Raw genomic sequence first — 20,283 nt, 5'->3', positions numbered from 1 at the left:
CACCACTGCACTCCAGCCTGGGTAACAGAGTGAGACCTTGTCTTAAAAAAAAAATTAAAAATAATTTTTTAAAAAAACACTCTTCTCACTCTCTAAACCTTTTCTGGTTCTCAGAGCTGCACAATTTTTTAATACTCTTCTTAAAATGTAAAAGACTTTTTGGCTGGGCACAGTAGCTCACACCTATAATCCAAGTACTTTGAGAGGCAAAGGGAGAAGGACTGCTTGAGCCCAGGAGTTAAAATCAGCCTGGGCAACACAGGGAGACCCCTATCTCTACCAAAAATACAAAACACAAGCCAGGTATGGTGGCTCGCACCTGTAGTCCCAACTACTTGGGAGGCTGAGGTGGGAGGATCGATTGAGCTTGGGAGGTCAAGGCTGCAGTGAGCCAAGATTGTGCCACTGCACTCCAGCCTGGGCAACGGAGTGAGACCCAAAACTACATATTTATATTCCATTTTTTTTTACTCTGAACACCACTCAATGAATGTATTCATTCTCTTGATATCCATTCCAGACCTACTGAATCAGAAATTCAAGAAAAGGAGCTTCAGAGACTTTGTAGATTTAATAAGCACTCTAAATGACTGTTACAATCAGGCAAGTCTGGAAAATGCTGAAACAGATTAACCACACTGCCATATGTCAAAATATGAGGATTTAAATAGTTTAAATCATCACATGATTACAAAGTCAAAATTATAAAGCTTATGATACTATAAAAACAAGAATTAGAGAAGACACTATCGACTATACTAAGCATACAAGGACAAAATGATTCATTTTAGTTCTTTCTGACTCTAGCGAACCTAAAGGCCAACAACTATTCTATGAAACCTGAAATCATAATTGAACCTGTAAAATCTGAAGTTGCTGGATGATGCTACATTACAAAGAAGTTAACATGAAAGCTCTTTTCCCAGTCACTAATATCTGTAGTCCAAATATAAACTGTACATCTGATAAACCTGGCCTTTAGTCAACTCTTAGAAGGGGAATGAATCATCATTAGATTCCCATGGCATGCACTGTAGGTATTCTCATGGCATGCACTAACATAAAGGTGGCTCAACCTTTGTAAAACAGCAGTAAGTGAGTGTATGTCTGTGTACACACATGAATGCATTCATCCTCAAGAAAAGTTTTTAACAGTTTTTCAACGGTTTTACATAACACCTAGAATACTACACATGTTCAGAGCTGCCATTTGACGCAACATGAAGATGCATCAATCACATTAAAAATCTATGTGAACAACTGATGTGAATGCAAAAATAATGCAGAAATCCTGTTGTAGGAAAGTCATGTATAGTACTAGACTGAAATTTAACTGAGTGCAAAAAAGCAGACAATATATTTTTTAAAAAATTTTTAATAACTTCTAACATTTCAAAAAGGCTTTATGAAATGGTCCCCATACTTCTGCTTTATTAGTATCTGATTTTCATCTATCAAAATATAACCTGTGGAAAGCAAAAACATTTTAAACTTAATGAATTTTAGAGTCACCCAAAAGGTCTATAATTTAAGGCATCCACTTAACTCTTTTTTTTTTTTTTTTGAGACAGAGTCTCTCTCCATCACACAGGCCGGAGTGCAGTGGCATAAGCTCAGCTCACTGCAGCCTTGAGGTCCCGGGTTCAAGCAATTCTCCTGCCTTGGCCTCCCCAGTAGCTGGGAATACAGGCGGATACCACCGCACCCAGCTAATTTTTGTATTTTTGTATTTTTGGCAGAGATGGGGTTTCACCATGTTGGTCAAGCTTGTTGCGAACTCCTGACCTCAGGTGATCCGCCCACCTCAGCCTCCTAAAGTGCTGGGATTACAGGCATGGGCCACTGCACCAAGCCCAACTAAAATCTTTTTTTTTTTTTTTTTGAGACAGAGTCTTGCCATTGCACGCCAAGGCTAGAGTGCAATGGCACGATCTTGGCTTACCTGCCTCAGCCTCCCAAGTAACTGGGATTATAGGTGCACAGCGCCATGCCCATAAAGTTTTTTGTATTTCAGTAGAGACAGGGTTTCATCGTTTTGCCCAGGCTGGTCTCAAACTCCTGAGCTCAGGCAATCCACCCGCCTCGGCCTCCCAAAGTGACAGGATTACAGGCAGGAGCCACCACGCCTGGCCTCCCAACTTAACTCTTAAGAGTCATAAAAGTTCCACTGATGCACAGAAAATGATATGCAGAGAAACTGATCAGAGGCTCTCTTATTTATAGAATGCCTAAATTCTTCTGCTTCCATTTTCTGCTGCTGCTCTGCCATTAATCACTATTATTTAATAATAGCAAGGAAAACAAGATGAATAAAGGAAGTTAAAAGTCAAATCTGCAACTTTGCAATGTATATAACTAAAACTGCAAAATGTTTGATAGGAGAGCTGACTGAAAAAGAGGCAATTTGAGGTTAAGGCTTTTTTTTTTTTTTTTTTTTAATGTACTGTTACTGCCAATAACGGAGTTGACTATAGAAAATAACTCCCTTTGGCAGTCATGCAGATTTTATTTATTTATTTATTTATTTATTTATTTATTTATTTTTGAGACGGAGTCTCGCTCTGCCGCCCGGGCTGGAGTGCAGTGGCCGGATCTCAGCTCACTGCAAGCTCCGCCTCCCGGGTTCACGCCATTCTCCTGCCTCAGCCTCCCGAGTAGCTGGGACTACAGGCGCCCGCCGCCACGCCCGGCTAGATTTTTGTATTTTTTTTAGTAGAGACGGGGTTTCACCGTGTTAGCCAGGATGGTCTCGATCTCCTGACCTCGTGATCCGCCCGTCTCGGCCTCCCAAAGTGCTGGGATTACAGGCTTGAGCCACCGCGCCCGGCCAAGTCATGCAGATTAACAGAAGTAGCTTACCTTTGTCCTGAAGCAGTTGCAATTGGCGATGGGCCATTAGGGCTTCTTGGTTCTTCACATGTACTCATTTCCATTATTACTTTATCCAGGGACTAATAAAAACGTTAAAATGTAAACAATTAGATTTTTTATTTTACGTATATTATTAAAGTATTATGTAAGATCATTTTCTCTTTAATTTTTCCTTAGGAAGAAAGTAAACAGTAAGTGAGTAGAGTCATTTAAGTGTCTCTTTACAGGTCTAAAAAGACAAATGCCAAAAAAACACAAAGCACTCAATCGGTTCTCAAGGCATTTATTATCTAGTGGAAAAACTGTGTGTATTACAGGTGTATGGAGGGGGGAGGAATTAAGACATAGCCATTAACTACTGAAATCATCAGATTTCATGAAAACAGTATTTCTACTCCCAGATATATTCATTGATAAAATTATATATTAATAAATAGGACTGAACTACCCTCAAAAGCTTATCACAATCTAAGATCTGAGTTATGAGACACAAAACTATGGGAAATATAAAATAAGCAGGAAATGTGAAAAAAAAAAAAAACACTCCCATAATGGAAAAAGTTCTTTCTCAGGGTGATACTTTTTTCCCTGAAGAAAGATCTAATGTCCTTAATAGTCATCACTAACACAACTCCAGTCATTCTTCATTCTCTATTTCACATATAGCATTTATTATTATTTGAAACTGTCTTGTCTTATTCATGTTCTTGATCATTATATTTTTTAAATGAATGAACAAACAAATGATTGAATTTCTTCCACTTTCCTTAAAAAGCAAAGTATATTAAAGAACATATTTCATAATTTACTAGATCAGTAAAAGGAGAAACAAAGACAGTCTGGATCAAATGTTATTGAAAGAATAATCCCACAGTACATCAACAAATAGTTAAATGATGCAATAAAATACTATGCCAATTTAGAACATAGTATTCTAGACCTGAAACACTTTTAAAGATGCTCCTACTTTAACGTTAAAACTTCTCATTTAAAGGATGAAAAATCTGAGTCCTATCAAAATAAAATGAAAGCTAACTGGTGAAAAATCCAGACTATATTTTCATGAAACAAAAGTTTACTATGAACAGAGTAGCTAGATAATGTATATATATATATAAATGTTTATTTCTAAAGAGGCTTCAGAACTCACCAAACAGATGGGATGTGTTTTCAGTTTTGTCCATGGGATCTACAAATGAAAAATTTTTAAGATGTATCACTAAGAAGAAAATAATATAAACAGTAATCAATACAGGTGTTATATTAATATAGGACAGACACAACAAATTATATAAAATCACTTTTCTTAAATTACAAAATAAACTGAGCAACTCACTCATACTTTTGAAATCAGATGAACCCATTTTATATAAGAAATTATTACTAGCTATATCTTCTCAGTCATCTTTTGATTAGAAATTGTAAGTTCTTTTTTCTTTTTCTTTTTTTTTTTTTGAGACAGAGTCTCTTTCTGTTGCCCAGACTGGAGTGCAGTGGCATGATCTCAGCTCAGTGCAACCTCCACCTCCTGGGTTCAAGCAATTCTCGTGCCTCAGCCTCCCAGTAGCTGAGATTACAAGTAAGTGCTACCATACCCGGCTAATTTTTGTATTTTTAGTAGAGACAGTGTTTTTGATATGGTGGCTAGGCTGGTCTCTAACTCCTGGCCTCAAATGATCCACCCAACTCAGCCTCTTAAGGTGCTGGGATTACAGGCGTGCACCACCACGCCCGGCCAATTTCAGGTTATTTTAAATATCTTTTTTTAACAATCCTTAAAACAAATCTTAATATCATAATTTAAACGAAGAGTTCCCAGCAAAACATAATCAGTGTTCTGTCCATTTAACAACCTGTTTAATCCTAGAATTCTGAGCAATCATTTTGTAAATATTCAAGACAAATACAAAAGTTAGGCCATTAATACAAAATGTAGGAAACATCAAATATATAATGTTGAAATATATCCTGTACTAAAAATGTCAAGTTTTGCCTCCAAAAGACTCTTAGATCTAATAAATAAATTCAGTAAGGTTTAGATTACAAAATCAACGTACACAAATCAGTAGCACTGCTACAAACCAACAAAAACCACGCTGATAATCAAACCAGGAACTCAATCCCTTTTACAATAACTACTACTACTACTACAAAAAAAAAAAAAAAAAGACGTAGGAATATACTTAACCAAGGAGTTGAAAGATCTCCACATGGAGAACTAAAAACACTGTGGAAAGAAATCATAGATGACATAAACAAATGGAAATACATCCCATGCTCGTGGACTGGAAGAATCTATACTGTGAAAATGACCATACTGCCCAAAGCAATCTATAAATTCAATGCAAATCTTCTCAAAGTACCAACATCATTTTTCACAGAATTAGAAAAAACAACCCTAAACTTCATATGGAACCAAAAAAGAACCCAAATAGCCAAAGCAATCCTAAGCAAAAAGAACAAACCTGGAGGCATCACATTACCCAACTTCAAATTATGCAAGTCTATACTAACCAAAACAGCATGGAACAGGTATAAAAATAGGCACATGGGCCGGGCGCGGTGGGTCAAGCCTGTAATCCCAGCACTTTGGGAGGCCGAGACGGGTGGATCACGAGGTTAGGAGATCGAGACTATCCTGGCTAACACGGTGAAACCCCATCTCTACTAAAAAATACAAAAAAAAAACTAGCCGGGCGAGGTGGCGGGCGCCTGTAGTCCCAGCTACTCCGGAGGCTGAGGCAGGAGAATGGCGTGAACCCGGGGGGACGGAGCTTGCAGTGAGCTGAGATCCAGCCACTGCACTCCAGCCCAGGCGACAGAGCGAGACACCGTCTCAAAAAAAAAAAAAAAAAAAAATAGGCACATGGACCAATGGGACAGAACAGAGCAAAGTATTCTGTTCCACTGAACAGAATACACAGGCCAATGGAAAACTAAATACATAGGCTAATGGAACACAATAGAGAAGGAAGAAATAAAGCCAAATACTAACAATCAACTGATCTTTGACAAAGCATACAAAAACACAAACTGGAGAAAGGACACCATATTCAATAAATGGTGCTGGAAAAATTGGATAGCCACATGTAGAAGAATGAAATTGGATCCCTATCTCTTACTGTATACAAAAATTAACTCAAGATAAATGAAAGCTTTAAATCTAAGATCTGAAACCATAAAAATTCTAGAAGAAAACCTAGGAAAAACTCTTCGGAACATTGGCCTAGGCAAAGAATTTATGACTGAGACCCCAAAAGCAAATGCAACAAAAATAAATGAAACCTAATTAAACTAAAACACTTCTATACAACAAAAGAAATAATCATCAGAGTAAACTGACAGCCTACAGATTGTCAATATTCACAAACTATGCATCTGACAAAGAAAATATTCACAAATTATGCATCTGACAAAGGACTAACATTCAGAATCTACAAGGAAATCAAACAAATCAGCAAGAAGAAAACAAATAAGCCTTTTAAAAAGTGGGCAAGGATATGAACAGACATTTTGCAAGAGAAGATATACAAATGGCCAACCACATGAAAAAATACTGAAAATCAGTAATCATAAGGGAAATGCAAACTAAAACCACATTGAGATACCACCTTTTCCCAGTCAGAATGGCCATTACTAAAAAGTTGAAAAACAATAGCTGTTGTCATGGAAGTGATGAGAAAGGAATGCTTATACATTGCTGGTAGGAATATAAGTTAGTACAACCTCAATAGAAAACAATATAGAAATTTCTCAAAGATCTAAAAGTAGATCTACCATTTGGTCCAGCAATCCCACTACCGAGTGGGTATCTATCCAAAGGAAGAGAAATCACTATATCAAAAAGACTCTGGTCCTCATTCCAAACATGATCCTATTAAAAAAAAAAAAAAAAAAAAAAGACACCTGGACACATATGTCTAATGCAACGCAATGCACAGTTGCAAAGATATGGAATCAATCTAAGTGCCCATCAACCTATGAGTGGATACAGAAAATGTGGTACAGAAATACCATGGAATACTACTCAGCCATAAAAAAAAGAGTAAAATAATGTCTTTTGCAGTAACTTGAAAAGAATTGAAGGCCATTATTCTAAGTGAAGTAACAGGAATTGAAAACCAAATACCACATGTTCTTTTAAGTGGGAGGTGAGCTATGGATATGCAAAGGCATACAGAGTAGCATAATGGACTTTGGAGACTCAGAAGGCGGGTAAGGTAGGAGAGGGGTGAGGATGAAACTACTTCCTGAGTACAATGTACACTACTTAGGTGACAGGTGCACTAAAATCCCAGACTTCGCCACTATACAATTCACTCATGTAAACAAAAACCACTTGTATCTCTAAAGCTATCGAAATAAAAAAAAAATTACTAAAATAAAAGTGTCAAGTCTTTGCAGATATTTAGGTTTCCAAAGGGTAGAACAAAAATTAAAAGTGACCACCAAAGGATATAGGAACTTTTCTATAATCTTTTCTCAGGAGCCCAAATTTTAGTTTTATGGAACAATCAGCATGCAGTATTTCAACTAAGCAGACAACTCTTAAACAAAGCCTCATCTTTAAGACCAATAAGTGACACAAATTGACATATGATTAAAGATAAGTAGAAGTCAGTCGGGCATGGTGGCTCATGCTGTAATCCCAGCATGCTGGGAGGCAGAGGTGAGTGGTGGATCACCTGAGGTCAAGAGTTTGAGACCAGCGTGGCCAACAGGATGAAACCCCATCTCTACTAAAATACAAAAAAATTAGCCAGACATGGTGGCAGGTGCCTGTAATCCCAGCTACTTGGGAAGCTGAAGCAGCGGAATCGCCTGAACCCGGGAGGCAGAGGTTGCAGTGAGCTGAGATCACGCCACTGCAGCCCAGCCTGGTGACAGAGCAAGACTCCGTCTCAAAAAAAAAAAAAAGGTAAGTAGAATAACAAGTTATAATAATAATAATAGGAATGATACTAACAGTAAACAGAAACCCTTAAAATTATCAAAATGGGCCAGGCACGGTAGCTCACACCTGTAATCCCAGCACTCTAGGAGGCCAAGGTGGGTGGATCACGAGGTCAGGGGATTGAGATCATCTTGGCCAACATGGTGAAATCCCATCTCTACTAAAATACAAAAAAATTAGCCAGACATGGTGGCAGGTGCCTGTAATCCCAGCTACTTGGGAAGCTGAAGCAGCGGAATCGCCTGAACCCGGGAGGCAGAGGTTGCAGTGAGCTGAGATCACGCCACTGCAGCCCAGCCTGGTGACAGAGCAAGACTCCGTCTCAAAAAAAAAAAAAAAAAATCTCAAAATGAAAAAGAAACTAATGAAGAAAAGGGATAAAACTGCAAATTTATTAGTTCTCATGTCTTCATTTGAAAAAGTGTTTACTCACTACTTTTTAGAAATTTTTTTGAGACAGGGTCTCACTCCATCACCCAGGCTGAAGTGCAGTGGCACAATCATGACTCACTGCAGCCTCACCCTTCTAGACTCAACTGATCATCCTGCTTCCGCTTCCCAAGTAGCTGGGACTACAAACACATGTGCTACCATGTTGGGCTATTTTTTTTTTTTTTTTTTTTTTGCCAGTAGAGATGCAGTCTCATTATGTTACCCAGGCTAGTCTCAAACTCCTGGGCTAAAGCAATTTGCCTACCTCAGCCTTCCAAAGTGCTGGGATTACAAGTGTGAGCCACCATGCCCAGCAGCTCACTACAAGTTTAGATTGTCCCATTTAACAATAAAACTTAAGAAAAAACTATCTTTGAACATGTACCAAATGGATGCAATTATTAACAAATTAATAATTTTAAAATATTAATGGAATCACATTTAAACAAAAATTAAGACCTATAAAGTAGTTAATATATGCCTTTAAATATAAGGCACAACTTTATGCAAAGGTATCTTTCTTTTGAAATTATATTAATAAAAATGTTTTTACAGAATTATCTAAAATTAAGTATTTTAAAAGATAGAGCCAAAATATAGAAAGAAAACATAAAAGTCCTTCTACAAATATCAAGCCACAGATATCAAAGTCTCACCCTGATGGACGCTTTATTACAAAAAACTTTGTTGATAGCAAGCCATGTCGGCAAATCCAACATATTCTGGAGCACTTCTTCATCCAACTCCAAATTCTTCAGTTCACCTTCTCCTTTAAGGGTACTTAGATTTATCTTGTCAGGAGATAAATTTTTGGTAAATCTGAAAGAGAAGATACATGGACATTTATTTATGTGTCAGTTAGTACACTCCAGAGTCATTTTTTCAAATATACAGAGCACTAAAAATAGCAGTGGATGCAACCTAATGTCCATCAATGACAAACAGTTAAAGAAAATGTGGTACATATACACGATGGAGTATTATTCAGCCATAAAAAAGAATGAGATCCTGTCATTTGCAACAACATAGATGGAACTGGAGGACATTACAGTTAAGCGAAACAAACTAGGCACAGAAAGACAAACTTTACACACTCTTGTTCATTTGTGGGAGCTAAACATTAAAACAATTGAACTCATGGAGATCTAGAGTAGAAATGATGGTCACCAGAGGCTGGAAAGGGTAGTGGTGGGGAGCAGGGGTGGGAATGGGTAGTGGATACAAAAACACAATTAGGTAGAATGAATATGATACTGATATGGTTTGGCTCTGTGTTCCCACCCAAATCTCATCTCTAATTGTAATCCCCACATGTCAGGGGAAGGATCTGGTGGGAAGTGATTGGATCATGGGGGCAGTTTCTCCCATGCCATTCTCATGATAGTTACGGAGTGAGTTCTCACAAAATCTCATGATTTTAAAGTGTTTGGCAGTTTCTCAGTCTCTCTCTCTCTCTCTCTCTCTCTCTCTCTCTCTCTCTCTCTCTCTCTCTCTCTCTGTCACCATGTAAGACGTGCCTTGCTTCACCATCACCTTCCACCATGATTGTAAGTTTCCTGAGGCCTCCTCAGCCATGCAGAACTGTGAGTCAATTAAACCTTTCTTCATAAATTACTCAGTCTCAAGGAATGTCTTCATAGCAGTGTGAAACCGGACTAAGACAGATATAGTATTCAACAGCACAAAAAGTGACTACAGTCAACAATAATTTCTTGTACATTTTAAAGTAATTAGGTCTGTAAGTGGAATGTTTGTAACACAAAGAAATGATAAAGGCAGCCAGACGCGGTGGCTCACACCTATAATCCCAGCATTTTGGGAGGCTGAGGAGGGCAGATCACTTGAGGGCAGGAGTTCAAGACCAGCCTGGCCAACATGGTGAAACCTGGTCTCTACTAAAAATACAAAAAAATTAGCTGGACGTGTTGGCGCATGCCTGTAGTCCCAGCTACTCAGGAGGCTGAGGTGGGAGTTTCGCTTCAGTCCAGGAGGTGGAGGATGCAGTGATCTGAGACTGTGCCATTGCACTCCAGCCTGGGTGACACAGCAAGACCCTGTCTCAGGAAAAAAAGAAAAAAAAGATTGGAAATAATTAACATAACAGTGAGCATTTTCCAAGGGTTTACTGTGTTCCAAGCTCTTGGCATACATACGTGACTACTTCATTTAGTTCCCATGATAACCTGTTAGGATCTATACTAATTTTACCCTAATTTTTGAATGAGTAAACATAAGGAGAAACTTGAACTTACTTGCCTAATGTCACAACTAACAATGATGATAAATTATACATCTACTTTGAAATACATTCATATACATTACTTTATCTTCCAAACAACCCTGAAAAATAAAAAATTACTATGTCCAAAAAATACTTTTTCAAAAGTGAAATTACTGAAAAAACTAAACTACTGGCTAACAAGAGTTAGTCTTTACTTTTTTTGGAAATTAAATATAAAGCAATAGTATGTACTGGGTTATTTACATGCCCTACTTGTCAGCAAGAATACCAATCAATAAACTCATGTTTCTCCAGTGACTCCAAACCAGAATTTGAGCCAGATTCTATGTGAATTCATATCTTCTCACAGGATGTCAACTAAGAAATACAACAACCATTTAACACATGCATTTGACCAATGATGCTGAGCTGTATTACACTTGCTTCTGATCATGCCTGATTCAATACCATGACACTTTCTCATAGGCTGCTACTCCTAACCATAGATAACCAGCAGACAAAAACCCTGCCACTTCCCTGAGGCAGAATATTAGAGCCAGAAGACAACACTCAGTAAGTATGTATTGAGAATTCATTATGCAGACACACATACTGGGAAGCAGTACACTTGAGGTCCCTACCCTTGTGGAGTTTTCAGTTTAGTTGGTGAGACAGATCAAATGGCACAACTAAGACAGAATATAGCAGGGGTTCTAATCCAGAAGTTCTCTGAAACACGGACTTTTAAAGGAAGAGAAGTTGTTAACTAGGCAAGGACGAAAACGGGGTAGGGAAAGAAAGTATTCCAAGCAGAGGAATAAAATGCATAAAGGTTCTAAGACGAGAGGGAACATGATATAAAGCAGAATTGAAAAAAAATCAGAAATACTGTAATCTATAATACTTATAGGGAAGGAAGGATGGACAACAGACTATTTTGAATAACTTAAATAGAACATTTGACTATATATTCTAACATCTGACTATATATCCTTAGTCTTGGGCATGGAGGAATATGGGGATGGAGGTGAAACATGGTTAGTGAAGAAATCAGGCAATACCTTGATTGGGTATGTACAAGAATGTTCATTTCAAGGATACTTACAAGAAAAAAAAAGTGAAAACAATCTACATGTCCCAAGAGGGATAACCCATCTAATTATAATACTCTATATTAATACATACATATCAAGTAATATATGTTGCCAATCATATAAAGAAATGCTTATAATGTTTGATGAAAATTCAAGTCACAAAATTATGTGCTATAATTTCAAGTATGTAAAAAATGCATCATAAAATCCCATGACTACCTATGGCTGATGGAGTTTTAGATTTTTTTGTTTTTGTGTTTGAGACAGGGTCTTTCTCTGTTGTCCAGGGTGGAGTGCAGTGGTGTGATCATGGCTCATTGCAGCCACAACCTCCTGGACTCAGGTGATACTCCCACCGCAGCTTTCCAAGTAGTTGGGACCACCACACCCAGCTAATCTGTTTATTTATTTTATTTATTTTGAGACAGGGTCTCATCTGGTTGCCCAGGCTAGAGTGTAGTGGTTTGATTTTGGCTCACTGCAACCTCCACCTCCAAAGCAGTTGGGACCACGGGCACATGCCACCACACTCAGCTCGTTCTTTTTTTTTTTTTTGTGAGACAGTCTTGCTCTGTCACCCAGGCTGGAATGCAGTGGCACAGTCTCAGCTCACTGCAACCTCTGCCTTCTGGGTTCAAGCGATTCTCCTGCCTCAACCTCCTGAGAAGCCGGGATGACAGGCATGTACCACCATGCCCAGCTAATTTTTGTATTTTTAGTAGAGACAGGGTTTCATCATGTTGGTCAGGCTGGTCTCTAACTCCCGACCTCGTTATCCATCCACCTCGGCCTCCCAAAGTGCTGGGATTACAGGCATGAGCCACCGTGCCCAGCCCCAGCTAGTTATTTTTTAAAGACAGGAACTCACTATGTTGCTCAGGCTGATATTGAACCCCTGGGCTCAAGAGATACCTCCTGCCTCAGCCTCCCAAAGTGCTGGGATTACAGGTGTGAACCATCACACCCAGCCTAGATTTACTTCTCTTTATTTATACTTTTCTGTATAAGTATTCTATAACGAGCGTATATCACTTTTATAAAGACAAAAGTTCAAGAGAAACCAAAAAAGACTGGCCTGCCAACAGCAAAAGTGAAAAATGAGGAGGATTAAAATATATGTAATTTAGCCAGAAGCAGGGGGCTCATGCCTGAAATATCAGCAGTTTGAGAGGCCAAGGCGAGAGGATCACTTGAGCCCAAGAGTTTGAGACCAGCCTGGGCTGGTCTGTATGTTAGTGAGCCACTATATTAGTGAGACCCTGTATCTACAAAAAATTTAAAAAAGAATTAGTCAGGCATAGTGGAACACTCCTGTAGCCTCCGTTACTCAGGGGACTGAGCTTGGAGGATCACTTGAGCCTGGGAGGTCAATGCTGCAGTGATCCATAATTGTGCCACTGCACTCCAGGCCTGGGTGACAGAGCCTTTGTCTCAAACACAAAACAAAAAACAAAAATAATAGCTAACAACTCAATAAAATTTCCAAGCAAATGAAAAAAATAGACTTGATTTAGATTATACATTTTACAATCAATACACCATTATTAGGGTCTAAATTATGTGCACTGTACTAAGTAAACATTTAAGGGCAAAACAAAACAAAACAAAAGGTCTGTATAATCAAAGATTTATAATTTGGTTAAGGGAAGAGGGAATAAATGCACAAAAAGTCAAGAATCTCAGGAGACTGAGGATGGAGAATTGCCTGAACCCGGGAGGCAGAGGTTGCAGTGAGCTGACATTGCACCACTGCACACCAGCTTGGTGACAGAGCGAGACTCCATCTCAAAAAAAAAAAAAAAAAAAAAAAAAGAATCTCAGCTTGCTAGGCGCACATGAGCTCATGCCTGTAATCCCCAGAACTTTGGGAGGCTGAGGCAAGTGGATTGCTTGAGCCCAAGAGTTCAAGACCAGCCTGGGTAACATGACAAAACCCCATCTTTACTAAAAATACAAAACTTAGCCAGCCATGATGACATGCATCTGTAGTCCCAGCTACCCATGAGGCTGAGGTGGGAGGATCACCTGAGCCCAGGAGGTCAACCCTGCAGTGAACCACGATAGTGGCACTGCATTCCAGCCTGGATGACAGAGTAAGACCCTGTCACACACACAAAAAGAATCTCATCTCGGCCGGGCACGGTGGACTTTGGGAGGCCGAAGTGGTTGGATCACCTGAGGTCGGGAGTTCGAGACCAGCTTGGCCAACACGGTGAAACCCATCTCTACTAAAAATACAGAAAAATTAGCTGGGTGTGGATCCCAGCTACTCTGGAGGCTGAGACAGGAGAATCGCTTGAACCCAGAAGGCAGAGGTTGCAGTGAGCTGAGATTGCACCACTGCACTCCAGCCTGGGAGACAGCGAGACTCTGTCTCAAAAAAAAAAAAAAATCATCTCAACAAGAGGTAAAATGCTACCTACTGCTTACTATTTAAACTATATCTCAGATTCCTCATCTGTAACATGAGGATAATAGTACCTGCCTCACAGAGTTGTTTTAAGGATTAACCCAAAACATGTAAAATGCTAGTTATGATCCCCAATATGAGTAATAACTCAGTAAGTGTTCACAATTATTAAGACTAAGATACAGGCCAGGCAGTTTGGCTGAGGCTTCTAATCCTAGCACTTTGGGAGGCCAAGGTAAGAAGATAACTTGAGGCCAAGAGTTTGACACTAGTCTGGGCAAAATAGCGACACCCTGTCTCAGAAAAAAAAAAGAAAAAAACAATCCCCATTATACAATATTTCATGGTATAACATGAAAAACTAGATGTTACAGGGAATTTAGCAACGCACGTTAGATTGTTTAATTAATAAATTTAAAAAGTAGATACTCTTAATCTGCAGGTATTAGATGGGCTTCAAGAAGTCTACAATATTTTATCAGACTTTCAAAGGGGGTTTTTGGACACAAAATACGCTAAGAACCACTGCCTTAAAGAAAATGATTAATTTTAGTCACCTAGAAAATAAATTCTTTCAACATTGCAATTCAGTATTTAATGGTTATAATTCAATTATTTAGCTTGTTATTAATAAATACCTCTTGGAGTGGCTACCCAGCTAACAGTAATCCATTCTTCTGGGAAAAACTGTATACACAGAAGAAAGATGCACATCTAAGATACTTTTTAACATACTTCCTTGGTTATAGTGATTGATTTACAGGTTGACAAGGCATCTAGGCTATTCGATCACATTCTTTCCTCCAGAAATTTGAAACAAATAGACCACTTTGGGATCAAACTTATAAATTAATAATGGACAGTGACTGAGAAACACATAGCCACAGTGTTTTAGAACTGAAAGGTACTGAAAAGATTCTTCTTCATCATTTTCCATTCTCGTCAACTGGGCCTAACTCACATCCTTAATATGAACCAGTAATTGAAATCACTAGCTAGTATCTCAAGACTGTGTGTCCCTACAAGGATGAAATTCTCATTATCATATGAAGAGTTGTTATAAGAACCAGTATCTTTAAGCAACCAAATTAATTTAACAGTTTCTGTTTGATTTTATTCAAAACAATACTTTCAGATGGGAAAATATCTTAAAACCAAAATTTAAAGTCATACAAGAGAAAATGTTTTCAAAAAAACTTCCCCAAATCTGACAGACTGCCAAGTACTTTGGCTAGGATCACTAAGTTATTATCTATAACTAATTAAATCCATTGATAGCCCATGGACCTCATCATGCAACCATAAAGATCTCTTCAATCAAAACTAAGAAACAGATCAAGGCTTTTCTTTTTTATTATTACTATTATTTTTTATTATTATACTTTAAGTTCTAGGGTACATGTGCACAACGTGCAGGTTTGTTACATATGTATACTTGTGCCATGTTGGTGTGCTGCACCCATCAACTCGTCAGAACCCATTAACTCATCATTTACATCAGGTATAACTCCCAATGGCATCCCTCCCCGCTCCCCACTCCCCATAATAGGCCCCGGTGTGTGATGTTCCCCTTCCAGAGTCCAAGTGATCTCATTGATCAATTCCCACCTATGAGTGAGAACATGCGGTGTTTGGTTTTCTGTTCTTGCCATAGTTTGCTGAGAATGATGGTTTCCAGTTGCATCCATGTCCCTACAAAGGACGCAAACTCATCCTTTTTTATGGCTGCATAGTATTCCATGGTGTATATGTGCCACATTTTCTTAATCCAGTCTGTCACTGATGGACATTTAGGTTGATTCCAAGTCTTTGCTATTGTGAATAGTGCCGCAATAAACATACGTGTGCACCTGTCTTTATAGCAGCATGATTTATAATCCTTTGGGTATATACCCAGTAATGGGATGGCTGGGTCATATGGTACTTCTAGTTCTAGATCCTTGAGGAATCGCCATACTGTTTTCCACAATGGTTGAACCAGTTTACAATCCCACCAACAGGGTAAAAGTGTTCCTATTTCTCCACATCCTGGATTCTCCACATCCAGCACCTGTTGTTTCCTGACTTTTTAATGATCGCCATTCTAATTGGTGTGAGATGGTATCTCATTGTGGTTTTGATTTGCATTTCTCTGATGGCCAGGGATGACAAGCATTTTTTCATGTATCTGTTGGCTGCATAAATGTCTTATTTTGAAAAATGTCTGTTCATATCCTTTGCCCACTTTTTGATGGGGTTGTTTGTTTTTTTCTTGTAAATTTGATAGAGTTCTTTGTAGGTTCTAGATATTAGCCCTTTGTCAGATGAGTAGATTGCAAAAATTTTCTCCCATTCTGTAGGTTGCCTGTTCACTCTAATGGTAGTTTCTTTTGCTGTGCAGAAGCTCTTTAGTTTAATTAGATCCCATTTGTCAATTTTGGCTTTTGTTGCCATTGCTTTTGGTGTTTTAGACATGAAGTCTTTGCCCATGCCTATGTCCTGAATGGTATTACCTAGGTTTTCTTCTAGGGTTTGTATGGTTTTAGGTCTAACATTTAAGTCTCTAATCCATCTTGAATTAATTTTCATATAAGGAGTAAGGAAAGGATCCAGTTTCAGCTTTCTATTTAAGGCTAGCCAAATTTTCCCAGCACCATTTATTAAATAGAGAATCCTTTCCCCATTTCTTGTTTTTGTCAGCTTTGTCAAAGATCAGATGGCTGTAGTAGATGTGTGGTATTACTTCTGAGGGCTCTGTTCTATTCCATTGGTCTATATCTCTGTTGTGGTACCAGTACCATGCTGTTTTGGTTACTGTAGCCTTGTAGTATAGTTTGAAGTCAGGTAGCGTGATGCCTCCAGCTTTGTTCTTTTGACTTAGGATTGTCTTGGCAATGCGGGCTCTTTTTTGGTTCCATATGAACTTTAAAGCCGTTTTTTCCAATTGTGTGAAGAAACTCATTGGTAGCTTAATGGGAATAGCATTGAATCTATAAATTACCTTGGGCAGTATGGCCATTTTCACGATATTGATTCTTCCTATCCATGAGCATGGTATGTTCTTCCATTTGTTTGTGTCCTCTTTGATTTCACTGAGCAGTGGTTTGTAGTTCTCCTTGAAGAGGTCCTTTACATCCCTTGTAAGTTGGATCCCTAGGTATTTTATTCTCTTTGACACAATTGTGAATGGAAGTTCATTCATGATTTGGCTCTCTGTTTGTCTGTTACTGGTGTATAAGAATGCCTGTGATTTTTGCACATTAATTTTGTATCCTGAGACTTTGCTGAAGTTGCTTATCAGCTTAAGGAGATTTTGGGCTGAGATGATGGGGTTTTCTAAATATATAATCATGTCACCTGTAGAGACAATTTGACTTCTTCTTTTCCTAACTGAATACCCTTGATTTCTTTCTCTTGCCTGATTGCCCTAGCCAGAACTTCCAACACTACGTTGAATAGGAGTGGTGAGAGAGGGCATCCCTGTCCTGTGCCAGTTTTCAAAGGGAATGCTTCCAGTTTTTGCCCATTTAGTATGATATTGACTGTGGATTTGTCATAAATAGCTCTTATTATTTTGAGATACGTTCCATCAGTACCGAATTTATCGAGAGTTTTTAGCATGAAGGGCTGTTGAATTTTGTCAAAGGCCTTTTCTGCATCTATTGAGATAATCATGTGGTTTTTGTCTTTGGTTCTGTTTATATGCTGGATTATGTTTATTGATTTGCGTATGTTGAACCAGCCTTGCATCCCAGGGATGAAGCCCACTTGATCATGGTGGATAAGCTTTTTGATGTGCTGCTGGATTTGGTTTGCCAGTATTCTATTGAGGATTTCTGCATTGATGTTCATCAGGGATATTGGTCTAAAATTCTCTTTTTTTGTTGTATCTCTGCCAGGCTTTGGTATCAGGATGATGTTGGCCTCATAAAATGAATTAGGGAGGATTCCCTCTTTTTCTATTGATTGGAATAGTTTCAGAAGGAATGGTACCAGCTCCTCCTTGTACCTCCAGTAGAATTCAGCTGTGAATCCATCTGGTCCTGGACTTTTTTTGGTGGGTAGGCTATTAATTATTGCCTCAATTTCAGAGCCTGCTATTGGTCTATTCAGGGATTCAACTTCTTCCTGGTTTAGTCTTGGTAGAGTGTAAGTGTCCAGGAAATTATCCATTTCTTCTAGGTTTTCTAATTTATTTGTGTAGAGGTGTTTATGGTATTCTCTGATGGTAGTTTGTATTTCTGTGGGGTTGGTGGTGATATCCCCTTTATCATTTTTTATTGCATCTATTTGATTCTTCTCTCTTTTCTTCTTTATTAGTCTTGCTAGTGGTCTATCAATTTTGTTGATTTTTTCAAAAAACCAGCTCCGGGATTCATTGATTTTTTGGAGGGTTTTCTGTGTCTGTATCTCCTTCAGTTCTGCTCTGATCTTAGTTATTTCTTGCCTTCTGCTAGCTTTTGAATGTGTTTGCTCTTGCTTCTCTAGTTCTTTTAATTGTGATGTTAGGGGGTCAATTTTAGATCTTTCCAGCTTTCACTTGTGGGCATTTAGTGCTATAAATTTCCCTCTACAAACTGCTTTAAATGTGTCCCAGAGATTCTGGGTCCCACGCCACAGAGCCTGCCTCATTGCTAGCACAGCATTCTGAGATTTAACTGCAAGGCGGCAGCGAGGCTGGGGGAGGGGCGCCCGCCATTGCTGAGGCTTAAGTAGGTAAACAAAGCCTCTGGGAAGCTGGAACTGGGTGGAGCCCACCGCAGCTCAAGGAGGCCTGCCTGTTTCTGTAGACTCCACCTCTGGGTAGAGTCTGATAGCTGTCTGACAGCTTTGAAGAGAGCAATGGATCTCCCAGCACGGAGGTTGAGATCTGAGAACGGAGAGACTGCCTGCTCAAGTGGTCCCTGACCCCTGAGTAGCCTAACTGGGAGACATTCCCCCACTAGGTGCAGACTGACACCTCACACAGCGGGGTACACCCCTGAGACAAAGCTTCCAGAGCAAGAATCAGACAGCAGCACTTGCTGTTCAGCAATATTCTATCTTCTGCAGCCTCTGCTGCTGATACCCAGGCAAAGAGGGTCTGGAGTGGACCTCAAGCAATCTCCAACAGACCTACAGCTGAGGGTCCTGAGTGTTAGAAGGAAAACTAACAACCAGAAAGGACACCCACACCAAAACCCCATCAGTACGTTACCAGCATCAAAGACCAAAGGCAGACAAAACCAGAAAGATGGGGAAAAGGGGCAGAAAAGCTGGAAATTCAAAAAATCAGAGTACATCTCCCCCTCCAAAGGAACACAGCTTATCACCAGCAACGGATCAAAGCTGGACGGAGAATGACTTTGACGAGTTGAAAGGAGAAGCCTTCAGTTGATCAAACTTCTCAGAGCTAAAGGAGGAACTACGTACCCAGCGCAAAGAAACTAAAAATCTTGAAAAAAGAATGGAAGAATGGATAACTAGAATTATCAATGCAGAGAAGGCCATAAACGAACTGACAGAGATAAAAAACCATGACACGAGATCAAGGCTTTTCTACAGAAACTCCTATTTCTTCATTTTCTCCTTTAATCACCTACACTCCTGTCACTCCAGGTGTACCTCTTGTAATACAACACTTCATTATCTGAAGTACTCCATTATCTCCAGGCTCACAATGTGAATTAAGGGATTTTCAAATTTTTTGACATAACCTAAGGCAAGAAATACACTATACACAACAACTTAGTAAGTACACAAACAAAAAAAAAGGCCCAAAATTTCATGAAGCAGTATTTTGATAGTCTGATATGTTCTATTTCAATCTTTTAAAACAGTGATTGGCCAGGAGCAGTAGCTCACGCCTGTAGTCTCAGCACTTTGGAAGGCTGAGGTAGGTGAATTACCTGAGGTCGGCAGTTCAAGACCAGCCTGTCCAACACAGTAAAACCCCCGTCTCCACTAAAAATGCCAAAAATTAGCCAGATGTGGTGGCAGGCGTCTATAATCCCAGCTACTTGGGAGGCTGAGGCAGGAGAATCACTTGAGCTTGGGAAGCGGAGGCTACAGTCAGCTGAGATCACGCCACCACACACCAGCCTAGGCGACAGGGTGAAACTCTGTCTCAAAAAATAAAATAGTGATCATAACTAAAATGATTTCATAAGCCAAGGTATGAACTAAAGTTTAAAACAATAAATAAGTATAGGCCAGGCATTGTGGCTCACATCTGCAATCCCAAAAATTTGGGAGGCCAAAAAGCAAGGTGGATCACTTGAGCTCAGGAGTTCCCGGCAAGCCTGGGCAACATAGTGAGACCCCGTCTCTACAAAAAATTCTT

General features: G+C 39.2%; 1 protein-coding gene across 3 annotated transcripts in view; it reads right to left on the bottom strand.

Annotated features, from left to right (window-relative positions):
• The window catches only part of UHRF1BP1L (UHRF1 binding protein 1 like), a 116,009-nt gene that overhangs the window by 68,876 nt on the left and 26,850 nt on the right, over nt 1–20,283 (bottom strand). For all 3 annotated transcript variants that reach the window (XM_033220932.1, XM_033220931.1, XM_033220930.1), the window contains 3 exons: nt 8,914–9,076; nt 4,022–4,060; nt 2,860–2,951 (listed from right to left, as the gene is read on the bottom strand). In XM_033220932.1, coding sequence (XP_033076823.1) covers nt 2,860–2,951; nt 4,022–4,060; nt 8,914–9,076 — 294 coding nt within the window. The remainder of the gene's footprint in view (nt 1–2,859; nt 2,952–4,021; nt 4,061–8,913; nt 9,077–20,283) is intronic.

The sequence above is a fragment of the Trachypithecus francoisi genome, unplaced genomic scaffold (genome assembly GCF_009764315.1).
Source record: "Trachypithecus francoisi isolate TF-2019V2 unplaced genomic scaffold, Tfra_2.0 Lachesis_group11, whole genome shotgun sequence".
Taxonomy (NCBI): domain Eukaryota; kingdom Metazoa; phylum Chordata; class Mammalia; order Primates; family Cercopithecidae; genus Trachypithecus; species Trachypithecus francoisi.
Note: the sequence above shows the minus strand (reverse complement) of the source record. Positions and strands in the feature narration are given on the sequence as shown.